This window comes from Phoenix dactylifera, chromosome 11 (assembly GCF_051530095.1).
Source record: "Phoenix dactylifera cultivar Ajwa chromosome 11, Ajwa_hap1_PhDact_Kaust_v1.1, whole genome shotgun sequence".
Classification (NCBI taxonomy): Eukaryota; Viridiplantae; Streptophyta; class Magnoliopsida; order Arecales; family Arecaceae; genus Phoenix; species Phoenix dactylifera.
In genome coordinates this window covers 10,657,738-10,673,911 of record NC_143200.1, presented here as the reverse complement: position 1 = coordinate 10,673,911, position 16,174 = coordinate 10,657,738, and the positions used below count along the sequence as shown (strand labels likewise).

The 16,174-nt window shown below is 35.7% G+C and overlaps 2 protein-coding genes across 3 annotated transcripts; one reads left to right on the top strand and one right to left on the bottom strand.

Moving 5' to 3' along the window:
• The first annotated feature begins 993 nt into the window (after positions 1–993).
• On the top strand, positions 994–4,557 carry LOC103720572 (pentatricopeptide repeat-containing protein At2g27610). The gene has a single exon (XM_008810338.5). It carries the CDS (start codon positions 1,603–1,605, stop codon positions 4,162–4,164), a length of 2,562 nt encoding a protein of 853 aa, XP_008808560.1. The 5' UTR covers positions 994–1,602; the 3' UTR covers positions 4,165–4,557.
• Positions 4,558–5,535: 978 nt separating this feature from the next.
• Positions 5,536–12,688, bottom strand: LOC103720566 (putative uridine nucleosidase 1). Of its 2 annotated transcripts, XM_008810331.4 has the most exons (9): positions 12,447–12,688; positions 10,260–10,375; positions 10,024–10,083; positions 8,139–8,321; positions 7,831–7,935; positions 6,366–6,462; positions 6,165–6,272; positions 5,940–6,075; positions 5,536–5,869 (listed from the first exon to the last, which is right to left on the bottom strand). In XM_008810331.4, exons 1-9 carry the CDS (start codon positions 12,544–12,546, stop codon positions 5,761–5,763), a joined length of 1,014 nt encoding a protein of 337 aa, XP_008808553.1. In that variant the 5' UTR covers positions 12,547–12,688; the 3' UTR covers positions 5,536–5,760. The 2 variants fall into 2 exon arrangements, with proteins under 2 accessions (XP_008808553.1, XP_008808554.1); XM_008810332.5 differs by lacking the exon at positions 7,831–7,935 and having other exon boundaries at positions 12,447–12,680.
• Positions 12,689–16,174: the final 3,486 nt, after the last annotated feature.

Below are 16,174 nucleotides of genomic sequence, written 5' to 3'. Positions count from 1 at the left end.
TTTTTTAAATGTTTAAATTCTTCTTTAATTTCTAATTAAACTATTTATGTTAAATCTCACATAATTTGAATTTGATTTTATATTTTCTATTTATTATATTTTTACTTTTAAATATTTTTATTTATTTTCTTTCTGTTAATCAACATTTTTCTATTCTTGTCTTGCATAAACTTTATTTTTGTTGTAACCAATTTTAAAATTCTCTGATTTGTATTATTATTTTCTAGTTTTGCTTATTTTGCATTAGTTATAACTTCGCATTTTTTTTCCGTATCTCACTTCTTTTATATTTTAAAATCAATAATATTCTTATGTATCTCTTAGTAATGTGTGCAGGTTTTGTTTTCTAGTATTTTATTTTTTTTGTTTCATAAAGAACATTTCATATTCCAAGTTTATTATGTTTTATGTTTCATATTTTACCCTTAGATATTTTATTTTGTATTCTTCTTGTATATAAATTGACTTTTTTGTTTATTTTCCTATTTTAATTACTTGTTTGCATTATATATATTTATATATATATATATATATATATATATATATATATATATATATATATTATTTTCTTCATTCCATACTAGACACTATTTTTGATTTTAGATTTTCTGCAACTCCTTTGTCCTAAACCAAGATCTCACTCTTTTGTTCTCAAACCTCTTACAACTAGTCTACCAAAGAAATCTCACATAATTAGACTGATGCATCTGTCTCTGGAAGAGGGGTTGTAGATCACTAAATGTGCATTTTTCTGATTGTATGATAGCGTTCCCTTGATTAAAGAGTGAAACCAAGCCAAGTCTAAGAGCTCGTTGTAAGAAGGAAAATCATGGTGCACATTGAAATAACCAGAGAATGAAAAGAAGTAAACCATGGAACCATCTATAAACTATAATATGGACTTTGTTTTCCACAACAAAAAATTGGGCAACAATATTAGACACATACACAGGAAAAAAATCAGGCTTAGGGGGGGGGGGGGGGGCATCATATGGCCACGACGAGTGCGTGATGAATGGATCCTATAAAAATAATACAAGGTGATTGGCGTGGTGCATGAGTCAAAACAAGTTAAATGAGTTAAAGATTTAAATCTGAACCCAATCTATTTAATAAATAGATTTAGATGGGTTGACCTATTTACGACCTAAATCTGTTATGGCAAGTCCAAACCTGCTAAAGTGGATCATTCTCAGGTCGGATTGATATGTTAGATCATAAATTGCCACCTATAGAGAGAATGTATGTAGCAGCTTGGAGACAGCTGACTGCATTTTGAAATGATTTGCTGCTATTTTTGGTTGGCTTAGACTGTTTGAAAGTAACAACCAATATAACCAGTAGTGTTGCAAAGCTTCGAGCCTTCTATTCAATTGGCACAGAGACCCTAGAGAGATCCTATCAAGATGGTAGCGAACGGAAATGGTGGTTTCTAAAGGTATTATTCCCAGCAGCCAATAAAAACCACTCCCACCCTAGAGTCTTGTGTGCGATCACAACCGTCCCATCAAATTTCCGCGGGATCAGCAATCGTCCATTTCCCTCCATTTTCAATTTAACTGCTGAAATTTTGAAACTTTTGAACGTTAAGACATAGAGATCATGAATCCAAGACTTTCGACAAGGCTAAGAGAAGCGGCAGTCCATAGAGAAGAAACGTTGAAATCCACCTTAGGGCCCCTCCTCTTCTCCGCACCCCACCAATTGTTCGACAAAATTCTCCCTCAAGGCCTCGCCGAGACTAACCACCTGCTGCTCCATTACTCCCAGAACAATCTCAACCGAGAAGCTGTCGACCTCTTCCTGGAAACCCATCGGTCGGGCAGAGCCATCGATGACTCCACGCTCTCTTGCATCGTGAAGGTATGCGGATGCCTGTCGGATCGAATTCTTGGTAAACAGCTGCATTCTCTCTGTGCAAAATTTGGATATGGAGCAGTAGTCGGCGTTGGTACTTCTCTTGTAGACATGTATATGAAATGTGGTTGTCTGGACGAAGGAAGGAAAGTCTTCGATCGGATGCCGGATAGAAATGTCGTTACTTGGACCTCGTTGCTCACCGGGTACACTCAGAATGGGCTCCAAGACACGGTACTCGAACTCTTCTTCCAGATGCAGCTGGAGGGTATTAGGCCGAATCCATTTACTTTTGCCAGTGTTGTTGCTTCTGCTGCAGCTCGGGGAGCAGTCGAGCGAGGAAAGAGAGCACATAGCCAGTTGATCAAATTTGGGTACCAGTCAACCATCTTTGTGTGCAATTCCCTGATGAGCATGTATTCAAAGTGCGGATTGGTCCAAGAAGCAAGAAGAGTATTCAGTGGCATGGCGAACAGAGATGCAGTGTCGTGGAACTCAATGATCGCTGGTCTCGTGCTGAATAAATACGATTTTGAGGCTCTTGAACTTTTCTATCGGATGAGAGTGGCTGGTGTGAAAGCGACGCAGTTGAGCTTCGCGACTGTGATCAAGTTATGTGCTAACCTTAAGCAACTTGTCTTTGCTCGACAGCTCCATTGTTGCGTCGTAAAAGAGGGGTTCGGATCGGATAACAATATCATGACAGCGCTCATGGTTGCTTATAGCAAATGCAGCGAGCTGGATGATGCCTTTGAACTATTCTCTTCGATGTCGGGTGCTCGGACAGTTGTATCATGGACTGCGATAATTGGTGGCTGCATACAAAATGGAGACATTGGCCGAGCTGTGTTTCTCTTCAATGAAATGAGGAAAGAGAATGTGGAGCCTAATGATTTCACTTACTCCATTCTATCGACAGCTTCGCCAGTCGTATCTCCCTTTCAAGTCCATGCGCAAGTAATCAAAACCAACTACCAACATGTCCCATCTGTTGGCACTGCACTGCTTGCCGCATACACTAAGCTCGGCGACACCCATGATGCCCTCTCTGTTTTCAGAGATATTGAGGGGAAGGACATCGTCACTTGGTCTGCAATGCTGGCTTGCTATGCTCAAGCTGGGGATTCTGAAGGGGCAGTGAAGCTGTTCAGAGAGATGGCAAGGGAGGGAGTGAAGCCTAATGAGTTCACACTTTCTAGCGCCATTGATGCATGTGCTAGTCCAACAGCTGCAGCAGACCAGGGGAAGCAATTCCATGCCATATCAATCAAGTCTCGATATCAAGATGCAATATGTGTAAACAGTGCTCTTGTCACCATGTATGCAAAGAGAGGGAGCATAGAGAGTGCTCAGGAAGTCTTTGAGAGGCAATCTGAGAGGGACTTGGTGTCATGGAATTCAATGCTGTCAGGTTATGCTCAGCATGGATATGGAAAGAAGGCACTTAAGATATTTGGAGAAATGGAAGCTCGAGGATTGGAAATGGATGGTATCACATTCATTGGTGTGATCACTGCATGTACTCATGCGGGTCTCGTTGAAGAAGGCCGGAGGTATTTCGATTCAATGGTCAAGGATCACCAAATCAGTCCGACGATGGAGCACTATGCTTGCATGGTTGATCTTTATAGCCGTGCCAGTAGACTCGAAGAGGCCTTGAGTCTTATCAAAGGGATGCCATTTCCAGCAAATGCAACTGTATGGCGTACACTCCTCGGGGCATGCAGGGTTCACCGGAATGTATCACTAGGAGAGCTTGCTGCAAAGAAGTTGATATCACTTGAACCAATGCATTCAGCTGCTTATGTGCTTTTGTCGAATATCTATGCAGCTGCTGGCAAATGGGAGGAGAGAGCCAACATAAGGAAGCTGATGGATGAAAGGAAAGTGAAGAAAGAAGCTGGGTGCAGTTGGATTCAGGTTAAGAACAAGGTGCATTCATTCATAGCTTCTGATAGAAACCATCCTTTATCAGAGCTGATATATGCAAAGCTTGAAGAGATGATGATTCGATTGAAGAAGGAAGGATATCACCCAAATTTAGACTTTGTGCTCCATGACATGGAAGAGGAGCACAAGGAAGCCATGCTAGCTCAGCACAGTGAGAAGCTGGCAATAGCTTTTGGATTATTAACCACACCTCGGGGGACTCCCCTCCAGATTGTTAAGAACCTTAGGGTGTGCGGAGATTGCCATACAGTGATAAAGATGATATCAGCACTGGAGGGGAGGGAAATTGTCGTGAGGGATTCAAATCGCTTCCACCATTTCAGGAATGGGTCTTGCACTTGTGGGGAATATTGGTGAATAAATTGTCAGAGGTAGGATTTGTTCCTTCAATCAAATTCTTTGAGGTTCATGAGAGCAGCTAATTTTGACAGGTGTTGTAAAATAACAAAATTTGTTGAGGTTTGAATATTGAGGAGCTGAGCTCAGATTTTTCGAACATGAGTTCAGCATGTGCCGTGAACATATGGAGGAAAGGTAGGAGAACACAAACACCAATCCATGTTGCAACTAAAAGCATGAAAAGAGATTTAATTATAGATTCACAAGTTCATTGTGAATTGTGTCAAAAATCCTATGTAATATCAATTTTTGGATATTGAAATCAAACAGTTTGACTTAAAAATCGAAGTTTTGGACTCTTGCAAATGAAAAGGAAGAAAAGGGAGGAAGTTTTGAATGTTATACGTAAAAGTATTTTTTGAAATATTTATGATTAAATAACATGAAAGAACTTGTTTGCTTTTGAACAGGCAAAAAGTGAATGTTGCCTCGACCAACCTTGATCTAGCCCTCTTTGGGCATTTTTCTCTTTTTCCTTTTTTTTTCTCTCCGAAAGAAACATACTTTATTTCATGTCAAATGACTTTTTTTTTTTTTGGTCGAATGATAAAATTACAGATTTTGTATAAAATTTGTATGTTAAGAGGTTCTATATAGATACCATTTGAAATACTAAGTGACAAGATCTTTTTCCAATAAATAATTCTTGTGAGGGCTTCCATACAAAATATAGCAGAGACTGGCGAATGAAGATGCGGAAGCAGTGAAATTCCGAACGAGATAGAACTGAACTACCGACGGCTAACTTCACTGATGAAGAGGCAAAAAGCCTCTTGTTATTTTGCTCTTGATAGGAACAGATAATTAACTAGCACAGGTATTATGGGATTACTTAGAGAGATTTCACAATGATCCGTAAAAACTCTATAATGGAAACATCTCCCTAAGTATCATCAGCATACTGTTGGATTCTTGGGAGTGAAGAGTCTCCTAGGCTCCTGTTAACCACCTATTAACTGGAGGTTTGACAAAGGAAGCATTATCATATTACTGGCGAATCTTGCTTCTTGTTGTGAACAGAGAGAGAAGAAACTTTATCATGATGCTGGAATTCTTTTGCTCCCACATTGTTCCATGCAATAAAGATTCATTAGCTTCAAATTGTTGTTGGCTTAATCCTCTAGGCTTTAATTAAGTTTGTCAAGGGCAGTTTGGCTTAAACAAAAAGAAAAAAGTCACCACAATTTGTACAGCAGCCAAAATTTATATGCTCTCGAGAAGATTGCAGCACGGTCTCTTTCATGGATGATAAACTGAAAGCACAAGGCATTTGAAACTGCAAAAGTTAATAATATAAAAATGATAATGTTCTCACCAGTAAACAAATGATAATGTTCAATCATGGAACAGAAGTTAATATATTCACTAAATCCATAATATAAAATATATAGCAGCTGTGAGGTAGAAATTTCACTGAATAGGATGCTTTTCACCAGTATTTGGTGATTTAAAGTCACAAGGTAAGCTTTCAAATCCAACATTTGTAGTTGTAAAGAAGACGAGAGAAACAGGATCCAAATAAATAGAGGCGGGTAGCTAAGGTTCCTTCAGTTTTCATGGTTTCATAAGTAGTTCTTTGATATATGCAATGACCCCAGGCACATCAACTGTCCATGCAACTGAAATTGGTGAATAGCCTGACCAAGGATTAATGGTGTTCCACCTGCACCAGAAGTTTGGTGGAATCAATAAAGAGCAAGAATAAGCAATAGGAAATCCAAGTACAGTCCTACTTTTTTAATCCTTGGTCCATCAACGTATGCCCCACACAAATGCCCTGTGTCTCCACCCTCACCACCCCTTTTCTGAATGTAAAGAGATCTGGTCGAACTAGTGCCACGTAACTGACCGGATCATGGAGGAAAATCCCTGAATTCGAAAACTTATCTGAGTCAAACCATTTAAGGAGGTGGTTGCAAGCAAGAACGAAGAAATATGGGGAACATATGTAAATATACCATAGACACCATCAGATTTCACATGCCAGTCTCTGTAGAACTTGCACATGTTGCATATGACTTGTGAATGCCTTCCTTTTGAATTTTTTAGGTCAGAGAGGTCTTCATCTGAAATAGCATATTGCACCCATAATGAGTAGGAGTCGTAAATTTGAAACAAACGAAGAGATCCAACTTAGAACAAAGAAATTTCAAAAGAACCTGTAAATCTGACTTGAGTAGTGATGTTTATGCCAACAACAACAATATCTGCTCCACAAGTAAACACAACGTCAGCGGCTTCTGGATCCCCATATATCTGCAAAGTGAGGATTGAAAATCTTCAACACTTTCTCATCTCTATTCCTTAACACTACAATGAGAGCTTGAAAAATATTTAAATCAGTACATCTCATGAACCGATGAAACAAATCCAAGGAAAGTTCTGAAAAGTTGAAATGAAGGATCAAAGAGATTTTTCATGAGATGGAGCCACGAGTTAGAGGTCTCAAATGGTACCTAATATACTGTCACCAGCCACATTCGGGAGAGAGGCCTTGGTTTAGGAACATTAGAAACCAAAACTTTGCTTGACATGCAAAATCCTTGTGGAGATGCAATGATGCAAGAGGCCTCTGGCAACGAAGGTAATGGTGAAACCAAAGTGGCAACTGAACATAGGTCCGAAACCAAAGTATAGGGAAGACCTCAATGGGATACTGTGCAACGATAGACATGCATATTAGTATAGGGCCTGAAACCAAAGTAGGGCCCTCGATACTCATTTACCGACTCTTGAGACCTGTTTGAAGGATGACAACAGTGATGCTTTTGGTGGTGTCAAGGCCAATTGAAGTGAATAGTTCGTAAGGGCCTCTGCCTTGTTGACACCACATGAGAAGCACATTCCCACTTCTGTAACAAAATTATTAGGACGGTGATGCAAGCAATGCCATTGCATGGGCCAGGGATGGAATACTAGATCTTAGGAGATATTTAGAATGTTGTCACGATTATAACCACAACATCAAGAATCAGCAGCGACTCAATGTGGAGAAAATCCATACTCAACTAATCATGAGTGTAAAAAAATTTACAAATTTGTTAGATTGAGAAGAATTAAGATAGAAATAGTTAAAAATTTCATCTCAATAAGAAGTCCCTGTACTTCATAAGAAACTTATGAACAATAATGTGAAGAAATTTATGTGTTCCCTGTTAATGTCACCAACAGTACAACTAATGTGTTTCTTCATTAGGTCACCATAGAAAGATAAGAATCATAAATCAAGTTGAGAATAACTGGAGTTTTTAAAATAATTCAAATAATTTCATGGCTCAGGACACACACAGCAGAAACTTCTCCATACATGCTCTACAAGAGGCCACTAATTTAGCAACTTTTGCTCTCAGTGTCAAGGCATTTTGTTGGTAAAGTGACACCTTGATTGACCCCCCATGGATCAACTAAAATACTTATAAATTAAAAAAATTTTCTTGTTTTTCATAAATTGTACTGCTTCTTATAATAGAAAAATTGTTTAATACCAAATAACAAAAATAATTAAATAAAGGGTTAAACGTAAGAAAGTGCTTTAGTAAACTCTTAGTAAAATGCATAAAGTATGTAAACCAAGAAGTAAAGAGCAAACATTTCATCGTAAGAATTATGGGTCCACTCTTTTACATTTGCTTCAGCAGCAGGATTGACATTCCCAGATGCAAAGAAAGCCCCACCAAGTATAACCACCCTCTTCACCTTTCTTGCAAAAGCTGAGTCCTTTTTGATGGCCTAAGCAAGAAAATTCCAAACCTCCGCCAAGAAAGTCAAAATCATAATGGTTGGCAAAGAAATAACGTTAAAAAAAAAGACCATCTTGAAACTAATTAAAGGGATAATTTTCTGAGTTTTGTGGTTCTAACATAATTTGCAGGAGACATAAACATCTATAGCAGAAAAATTAATTAGGAGATGGAATATTACTCTATGCTTACCAATGCTAAATTTGTTAATGGTCCCAATGCAAGAATTGATACATCACCAGGATATTGAGAAACTGTGTCAACCAAAAACTCAGATGCATTTTTCTCAGATTTTTTCCCTACAGGTGGTGGAAGAAATATATTCCCAAGGCCATCAGATCCATGAATAAAGTCAGCAACACGTGGCTTTCCTCCCTATCAATAAAAGGTAGCTTTCTCAATGGAATAACAATAAAAATGCATTGTCAGTTCAACAAGGAACTTCTGTTCTCTTGAATATATATATATAACAGGATAATGCAACAAAAGTACCCGGGAAAAAGGATGTTGTGGTTACCAGTTAAAACCATTGTGGTTACCACAAGCAGGCAAGTAAAAAGGAACCATACAATTTGTTCACTTCACATTAGGGTCAAGCAAGTATCTAAAGGTCAGCTAACACTAGATAAGCCTCCAAGAGACAGCAAAATCTTGATAATTATACTACTTTACAAGCAATACTTTTCAAATAAGAGCTTCTACACTAGTATGTGATTTCCTGCCAAATAAAGAGTTTCTAAACCAATAATGAAAAATCTTGGATTTCCAATTTGCTAGTCCAGTACGTCTAATATGTACTAAACAACTCAGAAAATGACTAGGGCAGAGAAGATGAAGAAATAGTTGATTAAGCAATTTTTATTATGGCTTAAAAAACATTTAAAATCTTTTTCTTGTTTCATTTATAAGTTTAGAAACTAGACACCTTTCTCAAATTTGGAATTGAATTACAAAGTTATGCATTAATATTTCACTTCATACTTATTAATATTAAAGACCAAACTTTTGTCACGACCGATATTGGAACCATTGGAGCTTTTGATTTAGATGAAATAAACTAAATTATGGTGCCAAACATTCCACAAATCATGAAATAGGAATGTAACAAGGAAGATATCCACAACTTACATGAATTGAACAAAAAAAATAGATTTTCTAAGTGTCAAAACACCACATAGATACGAAATCATATTAAGGAGAGTACGTTCAAGTAATCCACAGGAAATATAATTATTAGATGCATTTTGTAATGGAAACTATCTTGCCATTTGGTAGCTCTATATGCCACTTATTATTAATGACATGCTTACTATCAAACCATCTGACCATGTGCAGTTAAAGTCAAAATCATTCCATTGTTAGGGGCTTAGATGTTCTTGCAGTACATGTCAAGTGCCTCAATAAAATATCATCGAGCATAGATGGAGATCCATCATCATGAGAAAGGGTGCTCCTTCCAATGAGCAATTAGGAGCAAAAAGATACCTGGAAACAAAAAGGGACTGAAGAAGACTACTTTTTTAAGGCCTTGGACGTAAATGACTCGGGAAATTACACACACACACACATACAGATATACATAAAGCTGACCTCAAATGAATGCATTCAGCCTTTCTAGGATTATAATAGTTACCATGTAGAATACAATGTTCATGCATTGTCAGTACAAGAATGCATAGCAAAATCATATGTAACTTCACAAATGTCTAAACACATATTCTTTTGGGGTTGAGTAAAATATGGATAGCTCACTAAATTTAGACACATACCATAATTATCATGTATAATCATCTAGGCATATCCAAGGAAGCAAAATATTAAAAGAAACATACAAAATCATAGAAATTATACTTGGAGTTTTAGAGAGATACCCAACGAGGACAATGAAAAAAATCTGTTAGTGAAGGCCAGAGAAGACATTTTACAACAGGAAAAATTGGCCATAGTGTTAGAAGAACAGTGGTGCTCAGAACTTAATGAGAAAGTCATCAACATAAAATTGGGAATAAAAAATTTTGTTGATAAATTGGAATGCTCAGATGAAGTCGAAGTATATATCAATGAGAAGAAGTCATACCTTTAAAGGCTCATGGCTGCCCTCTGCGACTGGGACATCAGGACGCCCTGCAATCTCACACTATCCTTTTACACATTATAAGTTATATGTCATTATGAATCTGTTTCTAAGACATCAGAAGAATACTCCGAAGAAATAAATTAATAAAAAAATTGGAAAACCAATGAGATTAAACAGTACAGAAAAAAAAAACCGTATTCTAGTATGCAGAATGGCAATTGAGGAAAAATACATACCAATATTAAAGCATTGCGGGTAGCATCTTCGGTACTAACATTGCCAAATATTGTAGTTAAACCTAAAACTGCAATTTCTGGTGTTTGAAATGCCATCATAATAGCCATGCTATCATCTGTAATCAAGGGGAAGAAACTGAATGATTATGCAATATAAGGTCCATCTGTGCATTAATTCAAATGGATGGTACATATTGCAAGTACCAGCTGAAGAATTCAAAACTTAAATAAACCAAATCAGATAACAGTGAGAAATAAGAAATCTAAGAAAATCAAAACAGATGGAAGTTTATGACATGTCATCAGGAGTATTACGTATTATCTTGGAAAGAGGACTATAGCACAACAGTTGCACCTGTCCTCCAATTGGACGGGGTTCTATCTTCGAATCATGGGAGATATCTACTGCACATAATTCTTCCATCATTTCTTTTAACCCAATAATGAAATCCACCATTTGATCAAAAAATATGCTATACATTGTCTTAGATCTGTGAGAATTGAAAGGAAAATTTGGCAGACCAAACAAGGATCAGCTATACCAGGTAATATGCAGTTGGGTTGATTGGAGCCTAAGTGTGTGAATAGATGAAAATGAACATGAGAATCTTCAGGGAAGTATGAATTCAGAAGTACTATTGTCATAACTACTGCCCAGGAAGCACCTAGGCGGGTCCTCACAGGTGTCTAGGAAAGGCCTGCCACCTAAGAGTGAGAATCAATGTATAATTTTGATATTTGGTGATTTGTGATGCTTAAGTGGCTGACTAACCACCTAGAGAATGTCTAGTAACAATCAACATATATTTTGACATTTGGTGATTTACTGCTTAGGCGGCTGACTGCTTACCTAGAGAATGCCTTGTAAATAATCAATGTATATATTGACATTTGGTGATTTATTGTAGTTGCTTAGGTGGCTAACTGATCCCCTAAGCAAAGGAAAATCCCATAGTATTCAAGAGCCCAACTGGATATACATCATACATAATTTAGGCCTATTTATATAGTAAAGGGAAATCCCATAGTGAGAGCATAGAGATTCACAATCATCATGTTTCACTTTCCCGTTAAGATCTTCTATTATTCTGTGAGTATATTAGGAAGAAAATTGGCCATTGACTGTAAGATATTAATGAAGTGGAAACATAGGAAGAAATGCACTTTCTCAAATGGTGCCACCTAAGTGATAGAATTACCAAGATAATAATATAATAAAGATATGATAGGATGTGTGGATACATAAAAAAGGTTACTAATGTTATTAAGATAATGATATATTTTACAAAATGGAAGTTATAAAAAACATAGGACTCTTATCATTGAAATGTTGGATTATTTGGACCATATTGTAACAAAGAAATGGAATTGGAACCTAAAATTCTTATCTATTTTCATATACTATCAATAATTGCATAAAAAGGGTATAATTCATGTTTATACTTTCGCCTTCAACTACATGTAACTTAGGAATTAGTAGATGTATTGTTAGATAATCGGTTATAATTTTTAAAACAAAAATTAATTAAATTTTGGGGATTTCAAAACTCAAGGTGACAGTCAAGCTAATTACCTGTTTCAACTTGGAGATCAAGGAGGACTCGTTTGACTACCTTGACTAGGAACGACACTTTATATATGAACACATAAAGAGTAGGAGAAAAAGGGATGGAGAATGCCACTTAGGGGCTAAACCCACGCAAGCCGCTCTAAATCCTTCCTCATCTCATCCAATCCAAGATCAAGTTCCAGCACCTTCTTTCTGCTTTTGGTGACAAATACAGAAAAGAGATGATCTAATCCTAAGATTAACCGAGTCAGACCAACAAACCTGCCTGACTCGAGCAATTAGGCAATTATAAAGCAACCAGAAGAGATTTGGTACTCAATTTTCTATCTTCATACATCCTCCCTTCCATATCCGACAAAATAATCAACAGAAAATTGTTCCAAAAATCCATCAAAGATAAGTCTTTTTTCTATTTGTTTTATTCTCAGAAAATAAAACGTCCAAAAATGAGATGAAGACACACAAAAAAAAAAATTTGTTTGGAATTGTACGAAATTTTCACTACGATTCCCAACTTGAACATCCGACAGAATATCAAAAAACGAGAAACAAAATCAAGAAGTTATCGCTTTTAAGCAAAATAATGCAGAAAGGGATGGCAAAAATATGGGTGATACCGATCCCGGGATCCGTGTCGATGATGACCTTCTCCGGCCCAATAACGGACGTGTGATTCCCGCTGTTCTCCAAAGATCCGGCAATGAGGTTCGATTCCATCCCTCTCTTTCTCTCAGTTGGAGATTAACGGGTGAAGTTTTGGGGAGGAAAGAGAGGAAGGAGGAATCGAGAGGATGCTTCTCTTTTCTTCGCTCTTCGCTCCCTCCTCCCTCTTCTTTCTTTATATAATAATAATAATCGTTCCCCTCTCCTTTTCTACCAGCCCCTTTTTATTTCCCGTAGCGGAATCGTCGCTCGGGTGTATTTCCTTCGTAGGATACACGTGGGTGCATGTGATTGGATTCTCCGCAAGCATTTAGCGATTTGTCCACCTGACCTACCAAGACAGTCAAGCTTGTCTTTTTCTTTCAAACTTTTATCGCACGTAACGGCTTGCATTTCGGCAGGGCTGAGTTGTTGCGCACATGAAACCTTTTTTTAAAAAAAAATAAGAAAGGAGACTTGTCACTTTCATCTCCCGTTGGACTTTGCCACGTGACATGCAAGTGATATCATGATGCTGTGAACAATTTAATTTTTAATTTTAGAACGTTAAATCTATGGTCGAGATAACAGGATGAGGATTGAGAAGCTCAAATTTTTCTTCTTGAAAACATCAATTAGGATTAAGAATTTTACTGAAATTCATTGAGGTCACCTCTTACAAAAGATATTTTAAATTGGAATACTAATATAGATAATTCAATATATATATATATATATATATATATATATATATATATATATATATATATATATATATATATATATATATATATTTGATGAGCATTTCCTTGCAGTTTAATTTCTCTAATAAAATATAGAGGATGAGAGTGGCCAAAATAATATCCGTCCGAATTTATTTTCATATCCAAATCTATCGAGATATAAATAAAAATTTAATTATCCGACTAATATCTATATTCGTATCTATATCTGTTAAAAAAATAGATATGAATATAAATAAATAATTATTCGAACCATTGTTGAATATCTGCTTTTATTTATACCTTATTTAATTTTATATAATATTCATAAACTTTTAATGGAATTATATAACTACATTAATTGTTAGCTAATTTTAAAAATCATGTAACAACATGCATCGGCTCATAATTTTTTTTTGGTTGGCGTAATCCCATATCAATCAGTATTAAATTTTTTTGTTAGCATTATCTTATTAAAGTGATTTTATGGATCACATAACAACTTATATCAATGAGTATTATATTTTTTATTAGCACGATCCTATATCAACATATATTATTTTTCTTATATGAAGTTTGTTCTCTCATCATCGTTGCTCGGCCTATTTTCTCCATCTTCAATTATATTTGCTGCCTTCGACTCCTTCACCATCTAGATCGAGATCTTTTGCTCCTCTTTAATAGTACTTTCATCTACGAGGATCGTCGACTTTTGATTGCCTTCTCCCTAAACTCTATGCTTGTTGCGACTACCATCTTCTATATGTCTTTTCGCTACCACATCATCATGCAAGTCAATCAGCCATATCGGCAGCCACGTCAATCTGACAAATCGACGAGCACACTAGTTTGCTATGTTAGTCATGTTAGTGGACGTATTAGTCTACCACGTCGGTAAGCTATGTCGGCATTGCCAAACACATAAGTTTGTTCCGTTAATTTTCTGATCTACTACATCAGTTTCTAAACTGTTATATCAGCTTCTATTCTACCATATCAAAATTTGTATTATTATGACACATCAGTCTGCCATATCAATTTTTGAGTTGTTATGTCAACTCTTAATTTACTACATCAGCTTTTGAGCTGCTATAATAGCTCGCGTTCTGCTACATCAGACTCTATATTTGCATGTCAACTCTCGATGCACCACCATATCAGCTTCTGAGCTACTATATCAGCTCATAGTCTATCATGTCAGCTTCTAAGATTCTACTTTAGCTCTTGATCCAGTATATCAGTTTTTGGGTATATTTGTAATCTAGTTTTTAAACTCAAGTTGGCACCTATAGTACTATCTTGAGTTTGAGGAGAGATGTTAGCATAATTGTAGAAATCATGTAACAGCCCATATCAACCTATAATATTTCTCTTTGTTTGCATGATCCTATATTGGTCAATATTATTTTTCTTTATTAGTATGATCATGTTAGAATGATTTTAAGGATTATATGACAACTTATATCAGTGAGTATTATTTTTCTTTATTAGTATGATCCTATATCAGACTATATTATTTTTCTTATATGAAGTCTATACATAAGTATATATAATCCTTGTTAACTTAATTTACCATCCACTTAACAATATCTTTGGTTCTATGGCCAAAAAGTTTAATTATTTGACTTATATCCATATTTATATGCGTACTTCTAGTATCCAATTTGTATTCATATCTATTTAAAACAAATATGGATATGAATTTTATGCTTGACAAATATTCATATTCTAATCTATATTGATTAAACAAAACTAATATGGATATGGATACACAATCAATCCTAATATAATATTTTGAGATGCACAATCAAAAATTTGAAATCTAAAATCTTGGTTGTTAAACTAAGAGGTGCAAACAGAAAGAAAAATAACAATTCATAATTTTTTTATGTATCGTGTTGAAATTCCCTAGTTTTATGCAATTTATAGAGAGTTGAGTTGTAGTTGGAGATAACCTACACTCTTTTTTTGGTAAATAAAAGGAGACTATAGCTCCCTTATATGTAAATTTATTACATCAGCCTAAACAATCTCGTGCAAAGCCAAAGAAATATTATCTCAATAGAACCTGGAAGTTATTTATTATATATGATGATCACAATATATGGTGAATAAACTGTCTTGGAGCAAATACAGTTTGGTGGACTAAGTTCATTGTCCAGCTTCTAGATAATCATTATATGATTTGACTCAGTTTCATTGTCTTTTTGGATAATATATGTAAAATATATAAAATTATTAAGTACTAAAAACTTATTGAATAAAAACTAAAATATTATATCCTATGTTATTTATTTATGACTTAAGCTTGTAAAACATGAGTGAGTTTGACAAATCACAAGCTTTCAATAATTTATATTTTTAGCATGTTCAAGCTCTCGGCATTTGGACTGATACAAAGTAGCAGAAGCCTGGTGATGGAGACGTGGGATGAGGTTACTCTTTATCTGAAGCCAGATTCATATATTCCGATAAACACTGTGATTGTACAATGTTAGAATAAATAGGAAATATATCCTATGTTATTAAGTACTAAAAAATTATTGAATAAAAACTAAAATATTATATCCTATGTTATTTATTTATGACTTAAGCTTGTAAGACATGAGTGAGTTTGACAAGTCACAAGCTTTCAATAATTTATATTTTTAGCATGTTCAAGCTCTCGGCATTTGGACTTGTTGCTGGAAATTGGAACCGTATTCCCCCAACAGGACTGATACAAAATAGCAGAAGCCTGGTGATGGAGATGACGCTACTCTTTATCTGAAGCCAGATTCATATATTCCGATAAACACTGTGATTGTACAATGTTAGAATAAATAGGAAACATAGTCAAAAAGACAAAAAAAAACTAATGAAAGAGATCTTTATAGATTGAAACGAGAGAGCGTACAAAATACACCCATTTTAGCAATGGAATCTTAAAATAAAGTATTTGATGGCCGTGTCAAATTCAAACTTTGCTGAGATAAGATAAT

Coding starts and splice junctions, on each gene's coding strand:
- LOC103720572 (XM_008810338.5), top strand. CDS start 1,603: ATGAATCCAAGACTTTCGACAAGGCTAAGAGAAGCGGCAGTCCATAGA.
- LOC103720566 (XM_008810331.4), bottom strand. CDS start 12,546: ATGGAATCGAACCTCATTGCCGGATCTTTGGAGAACAGCGGGAATCAC. Junction 7,936..8,138: donor CATTAACAAATTTAGCATTG/GTAAGCATAGAG, acceptor TTTCTTGCTTAG/GCCATCAAAAAGGACTCAGC. Junction 6,076..6,164: donor GAAATCTGATGGTGTCTATG/GTATATTTACAT, acceptor TTTCGAATTCAG/GGATTTTCCTCCATGATCCG.